General features: G+C 43.5%; 1 protein-coding gene across 1 annotated transcript in view; it reads left to right on the top strand.

Annotated features, from left to right (window-relative positions):
• The window catches only part of LOC103243827 (uncharacterized), a 43,027-nt gene that overhangs the window by 1,572 nt on the left and 23,615 nt on the right, over positions 1–17,840 (top strand). The window contains 3 exon segments of the mRNA XM_073005413.1: positions 1,959–2,025; positions 4,429–4,510; positions 7,553–7,643. Of these exon segments, the coding sequence (XP_072861514.1) occupies positions 1,959–2,025; positions 4,429–4,510; positions 7,553–7,643 (240 nt within the window).

The following is a 17,840-nucleotide window of genomic DNA, read 5'->3' as shown; positions in this document are numbered from 1 at the left end:
AAAACTAGCATCTGTGGACCTACGGAGTGCCTTATCCATGACCATGGTATTCACAGCAAATGAAAGGCAGCGGTGAAATTATACATGTGGAATTGACTGGTCTCCCCATGTTTCCCATCCTCTTGAAGCAACTGCCTTGACAGATGGTTGAATGGCTGAAAATTCAGCTACAGTGCCAGCTAGGTGGGGATAGATTGCAGGGCTGGGGCACTGCCCTCCAGTATGTGGTATATGCTCTAAATCAACAGCCTTGTTTCTCCCATACCCAAGATTCATGAGTCCAGTAATCAAGGGATAAAACTGAAAGCGACTCCTCTCACTGTTAACCCTAGTGATCCAGTGGTAACATTTTTGCTTCCCATCCCTGCAACTTTAGGTTTTGCTGATCCAGACGTCTTAGTTACAACGGGAGAAATGTTTTCTCTAGGAGACACAGCAGATAATCGATGGAACTGGAGCTTGAAGCCACCATCTGGCCTCTTTGGGCACTGCATCAACAGGCAAAGTGCTGTCTGCAGTGATTGATCCTGACTATCAAGAGGAAATGGGGTTACTCCTACACAATGGACGGAAGGAGGAAGAATGCAGGAGATCCTTTGGGGCACCCCCTAGTACTGCCATATTCTCTGATTAAGGTCAATGGAGAGCTACAACAACCCCATTAGGACCGCTAATGGCCCAGACCCTTCACAAAAGAAGATTTAAGTCATTCAATCAGGCAAAAAGCCATGACCAACTGAAGTGCTTGCTGAGGGCAAAAGATACATGGAATAAATCATAGATGAGGGCAGTCATAAGTACTCTGACCCTGTGACCCACTGTAGGAATGTGGACAGTAATAATTATGAATATTTCTTTCTTCTGTTGATGTGAATCTATTTTAATAAATATTAACAAAAAACCTCTTTTTTTTTTGAGACAGGGTTATGCTCTGTCACCGAGGCTGAAGTACAGTGGCACATTCACAGCTCACTGCAGCCTTGACCCCCCACCTCCCAGGGCTCAAGTGATCCTCCCGTCTCAGCACCCCCAGTAGCTGGGACTGCAGGCATGCACCACCATGCCCAGCTGATTTCTGTATTTTTTGTAGAAATGAAGTTTTACCACGTTGCTAAGGCTAGTCTGAAACTCCTGGGCTCAAGTGATCTGCCGGCCTCTGCCTCCCAAAATGCTGGGATTACAAGTGTAAGCCACCACCACATCTGGTGAACCAAATATTTTTGGTTTTATCTCTCATCCCTTTTCATCTCTGATGTACTAATAGTATTTAACCTTTTTTATTTTTCTTTTTTAAGACAGGGTCTTGCTCTGTCACTGAGGTTGCAGTGCAGTGGTGCAATCACAGCTCACTGCCGCCTCAATCTCCTGGGCTCAAACAATCCTCCCAGGTAGCTATGACCGCAGGTGCACATCGTTGTGCCTGGTTTCTTTTTTTTTGAGACAGGGTGTTGCTGTGTTACCCAGGCTGGTCTTCAACGCCCGGCTTCAAGCAATTCTCCTGCCTTGGCCTCCCAAAATGCTTGTACCTAACTTTACATGTAAATATTTATATTACAAGGCGTCAAGGAAGGAATGTAAATCAGCTAGTAAAAGAATGAACATCATCCAAAGACAAAAAATGGACTCTGATGCTCTTCTGGGGAAAAAGTTGTGTATTTCTGAGTGTAGGAGGGACAATGTGTCACGGTAAGCAGAGTATGACTTTGTTATTGACTTCATTTGGAGATTAAGTGTGGTTTAAGACAGTGTTATGGGTGCCAGGTTGACAAGGGGTAGACTGTAGTGTTTTTTGTAATGTTTCAACTTGCCTCGGCTGAATTAAGTTTTTCAGAATTACCTTTTTTGTATGTTTCTGATTAGGGTGGCCTGCAAGAGAAATTCTTGGGAAAATGTGGAGGGCGAAGGGAAGCAGCAACCATTTTTCACTGACGCATGTTGTCGTTTTTCTGCTGGCTCAGCTCAGCTGAGCTCAGCTGCTCCCGCTTCCCTCGGATCCTCCTAGAGCATGTCTGCTTCCTGGGCCAGGTGAGTCTGCTTAGCACTGTGGAGAGGGACCTAAGAATTGACATGAGTTTCTGTACCATGGACTCCATCTCTTGCTTCTGGGATTCACATTGTTCTTGTCCTTCTCCACTTTACATTCCTTGCTCCTTCCTGACTGCTTGCCCTGTATACTTCAATCTCCAGCATCAGAGTTGGAGACAAAAGCCTTATGAAGACTTCTTAACCAGCTCCACACTGCATAAGTCAAATCCCTGGTACACCTTCCCCAATACACACAGCTGTGCACATGCAAACACACACACATTGTTCTGCTTCTCTAATTGAATCCTTTTTTATTTTTGAGATACAGTCTTGCTTTGTCACTCCAGTTCCATGGATTATCTGACTTTAGTGTAGTGGTGCGATCACAGCCACCTTGAACTCCTGGGCTCAAGCCATCCTCCTGCCTCAGCCTCCCAAGTAGTTGGGACTACAGGTGCATGCTACCACTCCCAGCTAATTCTTCTATTTATTTATTTATTTAGAGACAGAGTCTCACTGTCTCACCCAGGCTGGAGTGCAGTGGCATGATCTCGGTTCACTGCTACCTCTGCCTCCTAGATTCAAGTGATTCTCCTGCCTCGGCCTCCCAAGTAGCTGGGATTACAGACACGTGCTGTGATGCTCAGCTAATTTTCATATTTTTAGTAGAGATGGGGTTTCGCCATATTGGCCAGGCTGGTCTCCAACTCCCGGCCTGTGATCCGCCTGTCTCAGCCTCCCAAAGTGTTGGGATTACAGGTGTAAGCCACTGCACCCGGCCACCAGCTAATTCTTTTTTAAGTTTTATTTTTGTAGAGACAGGGTCTGGCTATGTTGGCCCGGCTAGTCTCAAACTCCTGGCCTCAAGCAATCCTTCCACCTCCGCCTCCCACAGTACTAGGATTACAGGCAGGAACCACTGTGCTCAGCTGCTGATTGAATCCTGATTGATACAAAATTTTATTATTTTAATGGCTTCAACATTCTCCTCAATTGGAATCTGAATATTTGATGTCTTTCTGTTGCCTATACTTGTGAGCATCAATTGATCAGATACAGAACTCTCAGTCACATCATTCTTAGTGTTACCATCTAATGTTGCTGAGAAATTTGAAACCAATTCGCCTCTTTTCACCTTTGTAAATACTGAGTTTATTTTGTTTATTTTTTTATTATTTATTTTGAGACAGGGTCTCACTCTGGTTGCCCAGGCCGGAGTGCAGTGGCATGATACTGGCTCACTGCCACCCCAACCTCCCGGTCTTGGGTGATTCTCCCACCTCAGCCTCTCAAGTAGCTGAGACTGCAGGGGCCTGCTGCCAAGCCCAGCAAATTTTTTTGTATTTTTTGTAGAGACTGGGTTTTACCATGTTACCCAGGCTGATCTTGAACTCCTGGACTCAAGCTATCCGCCCTCCTTGGCCTCCCAAAGTGCGGCAATTACTGATGTGAGCCACCACACCTGGCCAACCAGTTTAATAAGTGGATGCTGTAAATCTTTTTGTTAAATTGTGTAAATCAGGAACTTCTGATGGTTACACTGATGTTTAGTTTTTAATTAATTTTGCCTGATGTGTCGTGAGCTTTTGGATCCCCAGGCTCTGATCTTCAGTTCAGCAATGCTTTCCAGTATTTATTTGAATATTGTTTTAAGATCTTTTTCCCACTTTGTTGTCCTTTAGCTTTCATTCTAGATACTTTTTCTCCAGACTCCCATCAGCATCATTACTTCATTTTCGGTAATGTCACTCTAGACTTTAAATTTCTTTTTATTTTTTTGAGATGGAGTCTCCCTCTGTCACCAAGGCTGGAGTGCAGTGGCACGATCCCAGCTCATTACAACCTCCGCCTCCCGGGTTCAAGCAATTCTCCTGCCTCAGCCTCCTGAGTAACTAGGCTACAGGCGCCCGCCACCACGCCTGGCTGATTTTTGTATTTTTAGTAGAGATGGGGTTTTACCATGTTGGCCAGGATGGTCTTGATCTCTTGACCTCATGATCTGCCCGTGGAGGCTGGGATTACAGGTGTGAGCCCCTGCGCCCAGCCAGACTTTGAGTTTCTAAAAGATTCTTAACTTCTATAATTATCTTTCTGTCTAACTTATTTTCCCTACTTATGCCAGCTGCTGTTTCACCTTATCTTTTCATCTCATTTACATTTCTTATTTCATAGGCTCCTGGTTTGCTTTAATTTCCTTGAGAGGGAGAAAAGTATCTGTAGTTTCCTCGTGCAAAACTTCCAAGGACTGTCCCTCATTTATCTTTTGTACTTTGTGTTATTTTCCTCCATTTTAGTTGCAGGTGTTTTTTTCCCCATGTTTATGTGTTTGCTTTTTTATGTGTATGTATGTTTGAACGAGGGCAGTTATAGAATCATCTAATTGATCATCTGGTTGTTTTTCAGATTGTCCACTTAATTCTTATTCAGGAAGCCTGGATGTGGTGGAGCTATATGGTCCTCACAGCTCTTCAGTGGCCTAAGGACGGTGAATGCCCAGCTCTTGGATAATAATTATTGGGAACTTATTTCCTGTGTCCCTTAAGACTTAGGGAGTGTTTCCTTCCTAATGACATGAGTGCTCAGAATTTGTTGTGTTCCCAGCTTCAGGATGAACCCAAAACTTTGAGAAGATGCAAAGTCCGTGAGAAATCCAGGGACTCCTTATTTGATAAATGTATTGGTTATCTATTACTGTGTAAAAAATTACACAGAAAGCCAGGCCTGCTGGCTCATGCCTGTAATTCTAGCACTTTGGGAAGCCAAGGTGGAAGGGTTGCTTGAAGCCAGGAGTTCAAAACAAGCCTGGTTAATGTAGCGAGGCCCTGTCCCTATTAATTTTTTAAAAGTTAAAATAAATAAAATAACTACCCAGAAACTTGGTGACTTAAAGCAACATTTATTATCTGACAGTTTCTGTATGTCAGCAGTCCGGCTGTGGCTTAGCTGGGTCCTTTACTTTAGGATCTCCAGAAGGCTGCAATCAAGGGTTGACCAGGGTTGCAGTCATCTCAAGGCCCAACTAGGGTAGAATGTGCTTCCAAGTTCAGCCATGAGGTTATTGGCACGATTCATTTCCTCATAGGCTGTTGGGCTGAAGGACTCCCTTAATTACTTGTCATGTGGACCCTTCCATGGGCAGCTCACAATATGGCAGCTGGCTTCATCAGACAGACACAGAGAGAGAAAGAGTGAGAGAGCCAGAGAGAGAGAGCATGGGCAAATGTGCAAGATAAAGGTCACGATCTTTTATAATGAAATCTCAGAAGTGACATCTTATCACTTTTGCCTCTTCTTTAGAAGCAAGAAAAGGGGAAGAAACCTTTTCTCTCCCAGGTCCTCAACCCTCAACACTGAATGTTCCATGTGCCCAGCTTTCTGGAAACCTCCTGCCCCTTCCACCTAGCTACTTTCTGATTTCTCTTCAGCTCTCAGAATAAATATAAATCTCTCAAGAAGCCCTCCCTGATCCCCCAGACTAAGGTAGAACCCCCTTTTGCTCACTCTCTAAGCACTCTACCTGTACTTTGTAATCCTCAGTCTTCTTGAGACAGAGTAGAAATGGGGCTTGACTTCAGCTCACCTGCTCTAGAGCATTCTTTCATGCATCCCTACTGATCCCAAAACCCACACCACTACCTCACTCCTCTTTCACTTAAAGAATTCCAGCATGGGGCCAGGCACAGTGGCTCACGCCTGTAATCCCAGCACTTTGGGAGGCCAAGGCGGGTGGATCATGAGGTCAGGAGATGGAGACCATGCTGGCTAACACGGTGAAACCCCATCTCTACTAAAAGTACAAAAAATTAGCCGGGTATGGTGGCGGGTGCCTGTAGTCCCAGCTACTCAGGAGGCGAAGGCAGAAGAATGGCGTGAACCAGGAGGCAGAGCTTGCAGTGAGCTGAGATCTCGCCACTGCACTCCAGCCTGGGCAACAGTGCAAGACTCTGTCTCAAAAAAAAATAAAAAAGAGAATCCCAGCATGCGTCTTAGGAGAGAATGAAGGTTGTGGAGTGTCCCACCTAGGAAAGGGATGCTGGACAATGGACAACTGATTTGCAGCCTTGTTGCTGCAGGCCAGACCACCAAGTGGCCCATTACTCAAGATAGTCATCGTGACTAGATATGCTGCCTTGCATACCCCACCCCTCACGGGCTTTGCCCAGCCCCGCCTGCATATCCTACCCTACTGTCAATCCTCATGCTTTGCATAACAACAACAACAACAACAACAACAACAACAACAACAACAAAAGCCCTACTGGCTCTCTATGCCTCCCTTACCTCAGGACATAAGCTCCAAGGAGGCCTTGTCTGGGAAACCGTTTTCAGGCTCAGGTCAATTTCTATTGCTTTGAGAACCCAAGAACCCATGGTTGGTAACATGTTCTTTGAGAGCTCATCTGGGATCAGGGGACATGGGGAGATTTTTCTCCCGCTAGTGGGGAGACTTGAGGGCTGATGGGACTGCTGGACAGTATCCCTTAGTGACTGACAGCAGCTGCCTGAACTTTTGATTCAATGTCACCACAATAGATCAGTCTCCACCCGCTTGGAACTCCTCGCCCACCCCACAAGGCAACACTTTTCTCCCTTTTCTCTGTTTTTCTCTCCTATCCCTTTTCTTTTCTTTTCTTTTCTTTTTTTTTTTTTTGAGACGGAGTCTCGCTCTGTCGCCCAGGCTGGAGTGCAGTGGCCAGATCTCAGCTCACTGCAAGCTCCGCCTCCCAGGTTTACGCCATTCTCCTGCCTCAGCCTCCCGAGTAGTTGGGACTACAGGCGCCCGCCACCTCGCCCAGCTAGTTTTTTCGTATTTTTTAGTAGAGATGGGGTTTCACCATGTTAGCCAAGATGGTCTCGATCTCCTGACCTCGTGATCCACCCGCCTTGGCCTCCCAAAGTGCTGGGATTACAGGCTTGAGCCACCGCGCCCAGCCTGTTTCCTATCCCTTTTCTAGTTTTTCTGTCACTTGGGGTGCTTTGCCCCTCCTCTTCTAATCCATACTGGTTTGGGTCGCCTTATTAGACATCCATAAGGGTTGGGTTGACGTGATTTTCCTGATTTACTGGTCTGGGTCACTTGAATAAACATCCACACAGGACGAATTAAAAGGGTTGACCATCCGAGTCTGGTCAACCCAGCAGGCAGTGGGATGAGTTACACCCATCCCCTGGCCTAAGTTGATTTGGGTTCAAGTCCCAAGAAAATCTTTCTCTCTCTCTTTGGGAGTCTGTCTGAATGTGTAGTCCTGCTGGTTTGGGGAGACTGCCGGAGACAGGGTGCCAGAAACACCCAGATAGCTTTCAGGAAGGCACCAGGGAGGCCTGGGTGTGATGGTCCGTATTGGTTTTCTAAACACTGAGGAAAGTTCAGAACACAAACTGTTAACTAACTGTAAAATTAAGAAATTTAAGAGGCTTTGGCCTGTGATTCTGAGATAGTGTTATGGGATCTTCGGGGTGTCACTTTTCTGGCTGGAAACCTCTGTGGCTGGTGGCCCCTTTGACTGAGTTCTTGTCCTGAGTCCAGGAAGAATGAGGTACAGAGACAAGTGGAAGGTGAACAAGATGAAGAGGAGCTTTACTGAGTGTTACAACAGCTCAGAGGAGACCTGCAGTGGGTAGCTCCTCTGTAGACAGGTCATCTCTTCGGGTGTTCAGCTCTCAGCACAGAGGAGGCCTTCAAGAGGGAAGCTCCGCTCTGCAACTGGTCATCCTGAAGTCTGTGCTCTCAGCAGAGAGGGTAGCTCCTCTCTGCAGCTGGTCATCCCATCATCTCTACATCCTCTGCCCTGCTCTGGCTGAGCCCGGGGCTTTTATGGATCTCAGAGGGGAGGAAGTGTATGCCGATTGGTCCAAGGGCCCACTCAGAAGAGGCACCACAAGTCCCCACTCCTGGGGGCTCAGGAAGGCCTCCCTGCCCTTTTAGGCTCAAAAGTGCCTGCCCCTCTGTCAGGCTTCTCCCTGCTGTTGGCTCCCGCTCCAATCCTGCCACGATGCCTGTTAGAGACAAACTGCCCCAAAAAGCTTCTTCGTGCTGCCCGCCCCTCCCCACTCTGCAACTCCTCTCCATGCTGCCCCAAGCCTCTTTACATTTCTAAGCCCTTATCGAGGCACTGTAGTGAACCCAGCAGACTTTACCTATCAGGACTTGCTGCTATAAAGCAAATCCCAATTACAAACCATCCGGACCCCACAGGGGGAGGTCATGGGAAGCATAAACAAACTTTACCTACACCCTCTGGTACCATAAACGTCACAAGGTGATATGTGGCAGAGTTAACCAACAAACGACCCCGGGGTCTCTCTCCCCAAAATAAACCCCTCATTTTGTAAACTCAGGGCTGCCTCCTCTTTCTGTAATGGAGCAGCCAGCAGGTTCAATAAACTTACTTGCCTGAACTTGGGTCTCTCTCTCTTGTCCTTTCTCTCGGCTGACCTTACAATGCCCGGCTAATTTTTGCATTTTTTGGTAGAGATGGGGTTTCACCATGTGAGGTAGGCTGGTTTCGAACTCCTGATCTCAAGAGATCCACCTGCCTTGGCCTCCCAAAGTGCTGAGATTACAGGCGTGAGCCACTGTGCCCGGCCAAAGCATAGCAATCTTAAAAGCATGTATTGTTGTGAATATTGGACTTTCCATCATTGTAAGAATGTGTCTTTTGCAGGTATTTTCAAGCTGTTTCCTGAACTGTAAACATCTCATGACTGTGGGTTGTGACCAGCATGGAATGCGCCTTGTTAGTCTCAAGATGAGCTGAACTCAAAATGGCATCACCCTGGCTCTGTTATGCTCCTATTTCCCTAACATAACCCCCAAAATTATAATTGGACAGATCCCTCTCAAAATCTGCTCATTTTGCTCATTTTGCATTGCATTACCTGGATCATCTTGACTCTCGGGGGCATCAAAAATTGCCTTGCATTATGAAAACCATTTTTAGCATTGGTGTGTAATATCTAGGTGGGAAGTAGTCTCCTTTGACTCCATGGCTCACATCCAGGTCATGCTGATGCAAGCGGTGGGCTCCTAAGGCCTTGGGCAGCTCCGTTCCTGTGGCTCTGCTGGGTCCAGCCCCCACAGCTGCTTTCACGGGCAGGTGTTGAGTGCCTGGGGCTTTTCCAGGCACATGGTGTAAGCTCTTGGTGGATCTACCATTCTAGGGTCTGGAGGAGGGTGGTTCTCTTCTCACAACTCCACTAGGCAGTGCCCCGGTGGGGACTGAGTGTGGGGGCTCCAGGTTATCTTGGGACCACCAAAGGAGAATTCACCCAATTCATACAGGAATTTGCAGGCAGAGATAAATCCATAGCTGGGCTCCAGGCTTTAAACAATCTAATCTGAGATTCCTATGGAACAAAGTTTTAGCAAAGTCAATTTTAAAAAAAAACCTATGTGACAAATTATTATTCTTGCTGCACTTTATGCAAATAATCAGGCCAAGTATAATATGACTAAAACTTATTTTGCAAACACATTGGTCCTACCATGACTTGTCTTTGATTAAAAATGAAAGACTAGAGAAAAAATATTATAATATACCTGCTATTAGGTTCTAGTCTTGTCTGTTATTTTTGAGTTTTTTTTAATATGATTTTTACAACATGGACGGGATCTTAAATATTTTCAGGGCTACAAGTCTCCCAACTAATGTTTGGAAATTTTTCTTCCATTTTTCTAACTTAAACTTGTGAAAAGAAAATAAAAACTTGGGACCCCAATTTACTATACCAAAAGGACAAAGTTAAGCTGAAAACTGAGTCATGCAAGAAACTGCCTTTCCTTTTGTTCCAAAGCAGAGAGCTACAGATAAAAGTTTAAGTATCTCCACAGGTCGCTACTCTATGTTCACCTTATCTTATGCAAAGTTCTGTCTTACTGAGTGCAAGACAAATACCTAATTGACTATTCCCCTACCTGCTCCTTTTCTCTTGCAACATGTGATTCAGTAATGTGACCATACCCTCCTCTTCCCTTCCAGTCCATTTTTCTCCTTTACATATTGAAGCCCTCAAAATCATCTTTGGAGAAAGGCACAGACCTCTCTTCCGGGTATATCCATAACCTTGGCAAAATAAACTTCTAAATTGATTGAGACCTGTCTCAGATACTTTTTGGTTTACAAACGCAATAGAATTGCTACTATCTTTTTCCGAAGGCCCTACAAGCTGAAGCTTATTCCTTGTGATACACGTGATAAGAACATGTCAGATTGTCACTGCCTTCCTCCTCTGTAACTAAGATACTTTGAGTCTAACATCTGGATGGATTATGCCCACTATTAACGTTTGTTTTTCTCCTGTTTCTTCCATTTTTGGGAAGGGCCTCTTATTAAAAATCTGTTTGCTTTATATTTCAGGCAACAGGAGACTGGTTCTCTGGCCCATTCACTTAAATTAATGGCATCTGATCTCTTACAAGAATTATCAAACTGAGCTTAAGCATGTTATTATCACTGGGTATTATTTAATTTTTTAAAATAATTGTTTGTTAGATTCAATAGGAGTATGGATGGTTAAAATTTATGTCTTCCAGGTTTCAACAGTGCCTAGTCTCTACAGGTTTTTAGAGCAGTCAGGGAGAGATCTCCATGCCCTGCAAGGTTAGGTAGGAAGTAACTTCATCAGGAAGTAGCTTCAGAAGATGAGATCTTTGGACCTTTCTCCTTAAGAACAAGGAGAGTGAAATCTCTCAGTGGGGAATGAGACAGAGTAGTAATGGGGCTGGGCTTCAGCTCACCCCTACTAGAGCATTATTTCATGCATCCTCACTGATCACAAAACCTATACTAGTACTTCACTGATGCCATAATGTTTGAGCCATGCCTTTCACTTAAAGAATTCCAGGAACTGGCCTTAGGCAGTTTGGTTCCAAGAGCAGAATGTGTCTTACTCAGCTTTACATCTCTAGCACCTGGTCCAGTGCCTGCCACATAGCATTGGGTAAATATTTGTCGAACTGAACTAAATTGGGAGTATCACAATGAGAACCTGGAGCTTGACTAAGAAATTAAGAAATGCATTTCCAGTTAATGGTTTCCATCTAGTTTCCTTTGGGACTTAAGTGATATGAGATATCCCTTTCACCATGCAATCCACCCCAGACATTGATGAGCTTGTCTTAATAAATTATGGTTCACCTGTCTCTTGCATCACTCTGAGACATTAGATGAACTCTTGCCAGATGCAGCATATTCCTTGTATCATCTAAAGAGTTATGTCTATTAGACATTAGTGTTGGTCTACTTGAAAATCTTGGGTTACATTTTTTTTTCCATTATCTTTTTTTTTTTTTTAGACAGAATCTTTCTCTGTCATCCAGGCTGGAGCGCAGTGGTGCAATCTTGGCTCACTGCAACCTCTGCCTTCCAGGTTCAAGGATTCTCCTGCCTCAGCCTCCCAAGCAGTGGGGATTACAGGTGCCTGCCAACACGGTTGGCTAATTTTGTATTTTTAGTAGAGACAGGGTTTCACCATGTTGGCCAGGCTGGTCTCGAACTCCTGACCTCAAGTGATCCAACCACCTCACCTCCCAAAGTGCTGTGATTACAGGCATGAGGCACTGTATCTGGCCTCTTTAGAGTCTTGATAAATAGTTTTACTAAAGCAGGAAAAATAACTTCTCTTAGTGATGTTGTTTTAATAGCACCTAGTTTGTCCTGCTATAACAGAATACCTGAGACTTTCTATTTATAATATTTATTTATAATCAAGAGAAATTTATTGGTTCATGGTTCTGGGGGCTGAGAAGTCCAAGACTAAGGGAAGAGCATCGGGTGAGGGTTTTCTTGCTGTGTTAGCCTGTGACAGAAGAAGAGACATTGAGAGACAGAGAATGCAATAAAGTGACTGAACTCATCCTGTTATGTGGAGCCCCCTCCTGCATTAATCCATTCATGAGGGCAGATTCCTCACAGCCTAGTTGCCTCTTATTAGGCCCCACCTCCCAACACTGTTGCATTGGGGGATTACATTGCTAACACATGCTTTTGGGGGCTACATTCAAATCATAGCACAATGCAAATCCTGAAGCTATTGACAAAGCAAGCAGGGGAAAGTCAGCAATGCCCTTATTAGAATTTATTCCGGATCACCTTGTGTGATACTGTGATTTTTAATAAGAAATGTATACTTGAACTTCAACCCCATTTCTGATACAGAGCTCCTACAACCCTGGGAATTTTCTAAGTGGTAAGAGTGAAAAAAGCATCTTGTTTTTCCTAACAAGCCCCTTTCAACCACACTAAAGATTATGCTAATTAGGTGACTTTTGGAAACCCCCTCTGGGTGGGAGACTGATTGCCAGAGAAGCCAACCAGTGATTAGAGGGTTACAGCTTTCAGCCCCACACCCCACCCCCATCTCTAGGGGAGGGGAGATGAAGCTGGAGATTAGGTTAATCTCAATAGCCAATGATTTAATCAGTCATGTCTACATAATGAAGCCTCCATAAACACCCAAAAGGGCCACATCCAGACTGGTGAGGATGTGGAGGTGCCGAGAGAGTAGTATGCCTGAAGAGGGCATGGAAGCCCCACACCCCTTCTCACATACCTTGCCCTATACATCTCTTTCATTTGGGTGTTTCTGAGTCATATCCTTTTATAACAATCTGGTGATCTAGCAAATGAAGAGTGATATAGTTTGGATATGTGTCCCTGCCCAAATCTTATGTTGAATTGTAATCTCTGGTATTAGAGATGGGGTCTGGTGGGAGGTGATGGGATCATGGGGGCTGATTTCTCATACATGGTTTAACACGAACCCCTTGTTGCTGTCCTCACCATGAGTGACTTTTCATAAGATTTGGCTGTTTAAAACTGGGTGGCACTGTTACTGGAAAGGGGTCCCCATCTATACCCCAAGAGAGGGCTCTTCAATCTCCTGCAAGAAATAATTTGGGATGAGGCCAGGTGCAGTGGCTCATGCCTATAATCCCAGCACTTTGGGAGGCTGTGGTGGCCAGATTGCTTGAGCCTAGGAGTTTGACACCAGCCTGGCCAACATGGCAAAACCCCATCTCTACCAAAATAATAATTAAAAAATTTAGCCAGGCATGGTGGCACATGCCTATAATCGCAGCTACTTGGGATGCTGAGGTGGGAGGATTGCTTAAGCCCTGGGAGGTGGAGGTTGCAATGAGATGACATGGCACTCACTCTGTCTCCAAAAAAAAAAAAAAAAAAAAAAAAGAAAAGAAAAGAGAAAAAATTGGGGGCACAGAGCAGCCCCAAGGGCTACTGGTTGCCATTTTTAATGGTTATTTCTTGATTATATGCTAACAAGGGGGTGGTTTATTCCTGAGATTTCTGAAAAGGTGTGGGCAACTCCCAGAACATAGGGTTTCTCCCCTTTTCAGACCATACAGTGTAACTTCCTGACATTGTCATAGCATTTGTAAACTGTCATGGCGCTGGTCGGAGTGTAGCAGTGAGGACAACCAGAGGTCACTCTCATCACCATCTGAATTTTGGCAGGTTTGGGCCAGCTTCTTTACTGCAACCTGTTTTATCAGCAAGATCTTTGTGACCTGTATCTCATGCTGACCTCCTATCTCATCCTGTGACTTAGAATGCCTTAAGTCATGGGAATGCAGCCCAGTAGGTCTCAGCCTTATTTTACGCAGCCCCTATTCAAGATAGAGTCGCTCCGGTTCAAATGCCTCTGACATGTTTCTCCTCTTCCTTTTATAAGAGAACACTTAATCCTAAGGGTTGTGAGGGATAAAGATGTATCCTCTGTAACTTCTTAAGGCTGAATAGAGGCAATGATATGGCTGACTATTAGCGTCTTTTGCATCCAGGGTAGAGAGGAGCTCAGTCAGATGGCATAGGCAAGGTGAGGACCATTCATAACTCTGAGAAAAAGTGATATCTGGAAAATTAATAAGTGTTCAATTTAAGAAAACATTACGTAAGCATATCCTGCATCTCTACACAAAGAGTACAACCACAATATGTTCCACAACAGCAAAGCAAAATAAGTAAAATTATCCCAAGTAAACTAAATAAGACGACTTTCCATGAACTGGGCAACTGTTGAAACCAAGCTGCTATGGGGACATTAGCTGATTCCAATATGTGACCAGAATTAGAACATTCATCCAGATTTTTACATTACCCATCCCTCTTGTTTCTTCTGAACTGCAGCCAGAGATCACTGATTGGTTCACAGAAATAAGCAGGGTTAGTCTAAATCACAGGAAAAAAGTAAAAAATAACTGATGAGACTAGAATCTAAGAACAAGTTTTTGAAATGGAATTTTTCTCTCTCTAGTCTCCCATTTTTATTAAAAATAAATCATAGCAAGACCAATTTGCTTTATTATACTTGGCCTGATTATTTCTATAAAGAGCAGCAAGAATAATTATTGTTCACATAGGCTTTAAAACTGGCTTTTTTTTTTTTTTTTTTTTTTTTTTTTTTGAGACAGGGTCTCTCTCCGTTGCCCAGGCTGGAGTGCAGTGGCATGATCTTGGCTCACTGCAACCTCTGCTTCTAAGGTTCAAATGATTCTCCTGCCTCAGCCTCCTGAGTAGCTGGGATTATAGGCACCTGCCACCACACCTGGCTAATTTTTTTTTTTTTTTTTTTTTTTTTTTGAGACGGAGTCTCGCTCTGCCACCCAGGCTGGAGTGCAGTGGCCGGATCTCAGCTCACTGCAAGCTCTGCCTCCCAGGTTCACGCCATTCTCCTGCCTCAGCCTCCCGAGTAGCTGGGACTACAGGCGCCCGCCATCTCGCCCGGCTAGTTTTTTGTATTTTTTTAGTAGAGATGGGGTTTCACCGTGTTAGCCAGGATGGTCTCGATCTCCTGACCTCGTGATCCGCCCGTCTCGGCCTCCCAAAGTGCTGGGATTACAGGCTTGAGCCACCGCGCCCGGCCAATTTTTGTATTTTTAATAGAGGCAGAGTTTCACCATGTTGGCCAGGCTGGTCACAAATTCCTGACCTCAGGTGATCCACCTGCCTTGGCCTCCCAAAGCGTGGAATTACAGGTGTGAGCCATGGAGTCTGAACTAAAATGGTCTTTAATGGTCTCTGTTCTATCAGGAATCTCAGATAAGACTTTTTAAAAAGTCAAGCCCAGCCATGCGTTTATACCCTCAAATACCTATGTGTTGGGTGAATTCCTCTCCTCTTGAGGTCCCAAGACAACTTGGGGCCCCTGGACCTGTAAGAAAGTGACATTCTTTACTTACCACAGGTCGAGAACCCTGTACAGGGACTATGTAGGCAAGGTATGAGGCCAGTTTTCCCAAGGGGCTTTATTGGCTTTGTAAGTCAATTTTGATTACTTAAAAGAAAGTACACCATTCCAGTCAAAGCCTTGGTAAAATAACCAGTATCTCCAATTGTGTCCTGTTATAAAAGAAAACAAATTATTACTGCACTTATGCAGATAACTATAGTGCCACAAATTAAGAATACTCAACAAATAGTTTATAAATTCTGGATAAATCAGGTAGAGAGAAACAAATATGCTTCAAATTTTGTTCACAGGTATTCTTTACTCAATTGTTAAAAGCTATAAACAGCTCCAAAGAAAATTCTCCTTAACTCTGAAAAACAAAACAAAGGATCAGCAACATTTTAAGCAAAAAGTCACAGGAGGTTAGTTCATTCTTCTATTAGTTCAGTCCATGCAGTTAACTTCTGTTCTACTTGATATTCATGAACATTTCAGTTCTCCATGAACACTGAAAGTTTTTTTCCTCTATTCTAATGTCACAATCTCCAAAGATATCAGAAACTTGCATTCGAGAACACCTGCTAGGGCCTTATAGCTGATTACAAACCACCTTTTAAAGAGGATCAAAACAAGACCACAATTGTTTGTGGATGATGAAACATCTTAGGACAGCCTCTGTTAAAGCCACAACTGACTAGGAAATTTGGTTACTTCTGTGGCATAAACAATTTTACATAACAATTATAACTGTTAATAACATGCACTGTTATATTAGAATTGCATAGTTTTTGAACACATACCGATAACATATTTATACATATACAGCCCAAAGAAAGCCAAAAACCATTTCATAGTTGACATTGTTTCCTGGATGGTTTTATACCAAATGAGCCACACTTTACCATTGCATTAGTGCATTATTGATGTCAAACCCTCTTCTTAAAAAACCTTACAGACAAATCTATCCAATTTTAATGTCTGACCATAAGGTAAGATTCTCATAGATCTTTGTTATAACCTTTACAATTTTTGTTAAAGAGCAGATCAATCCTCTGAGAGAAAACCTCATTGTGATTTTATTTTAATGTTCAATTTATGGAAAAACTGAATAATATCCCTTTAACTTTAGCCAATATTTTCACACATAGAATTTCTTTTACAAGAATAATTTTTCACAAACCTTCGTTAACTTGTCCAAACCTTTAGATTTATCCTAACTTAATACAATCCTTTAACGCTTTAATCTAGGCAGAAAAATCCACATTCTCATGCCTTATAATCTTTTACCAAAAGTATATTTTACTTTCCTTATACACCTTACATGCAAAATTGTTTCTTCAGTAGTCTCAGTCACATGTTGCAATGTTAACTTTTAACAACTTTTACTTTTGGTGAAAAACCTGGTTAATAAGTGATCTATTTATTTATTTATTTTCCGAGTCAGAGTCTCGCTCTGTTGCCCAGGCTGGAGTGCTGTGGCACAATCTGAGCTCACTGCAGCCTCCACCTCCCAGGTTCAAGTGAATATCCTGCCTCAGCCTCCCAAGTAGCTGGGATTACAGGCACCCACCACCATGCCTAGCTAATTTTTTTTTTTTTTTTTTTTTTTTTAAGTAGAGACAGAGTTTCACTATGTTGGCCAGGCTGGTCTCAAACTCCTGACCTCAAGTGATCCACCCACCTCAGCCTCCCAAAGTTCTGGGATTATAGGTGTGAGCCACCATGCCCAGCCAATAAGTGATTTTAATTATGTACCAGGTGTGTGTGGAGCCTAGGACCCAGAGAGAAGTACAAATAAGGTCTGACTTTTTTCAGCATAGCCAGGGGGTATGGCTAGCTCCACATGTCCCCAGGTTTTATATAGAACTTAATGCTCCAAAGTAGGCAAATTGAACAATTTTTGAAAGTCAAGAAGCAGTTTATGACCTTAACGCATTTAGCAAACCTAATATCTAACCTGTATAATTTAGACCAAATGCCTAAATTTTGAAAACATTTTGGTTTTACCAATAATTTTTAAAACTGTGTTTCCCAATACTTACTAAAGTCATGTGAACCAAAAGGCATTACAGTTTTCATTTTTCTGACAAAATATTTGATTTAAGCACTTATTATTTTAAGCCAATTAATCAAAGCTCTTTCATATAGAAACATTATACACATAACACATATAAATACAAAGAAGATGATGCAGTAGTTGAAAGATTTTTCATTTGCCAGTTTCTTAATTGGATTACTGGCTTCAGGGTGGAGCCCTTGGAGGAACACAGCCAGGAAAGCATGCAGTTTCTACAGCCTAATAAGCAGGCACAGCTGAAAGCAAAACAGATTCCCAAAAATTAAGGGTCCCATATTTATACCAAATCCTGGATCCCCAAAAGAGAGAATCAGTCCATCTCCCATGGGAGTCTTCTCTCAGTGGGGGTGGGGTCATTTCCATACCTTCTAGGTAGCCAAGAGTATGCTTCTCTAATCCAAACATGCAAACAGACACGTATTCCCCCAAAACTGCCATTAGCTATGCCCAAAAGTATATTCCTACCTAGTTGTTATACATCAAAGCTCTCTCATAATGCAAAGTAATTTCTGATACTCCAAAAAGTTAAAAACATCAGATAAGGCAATGC

The sequence above is a fragment of the Chlorocebus sabaeus genome, chromosome 16 (assembly GCF_047675955.1).
Source record: "Chlorocebus sabaeus isolate Y175 chromosome 16, mChlSab1.0.hap1, whole genome shotgun sequence".
Classification (NCBI taxonomy): domain Eukaryota; kingdom Metazoa; phylum Chordata; class Mammalia; order Primates; family Cercopithecidae; genus Chlorocebus; species Chlorocebus sabaeus.
The sequence above is the reverse complement of the archived record's forward strand: the minus strand, read 5'-3'. Positions and strand labels throughout refer to the sequence as shown.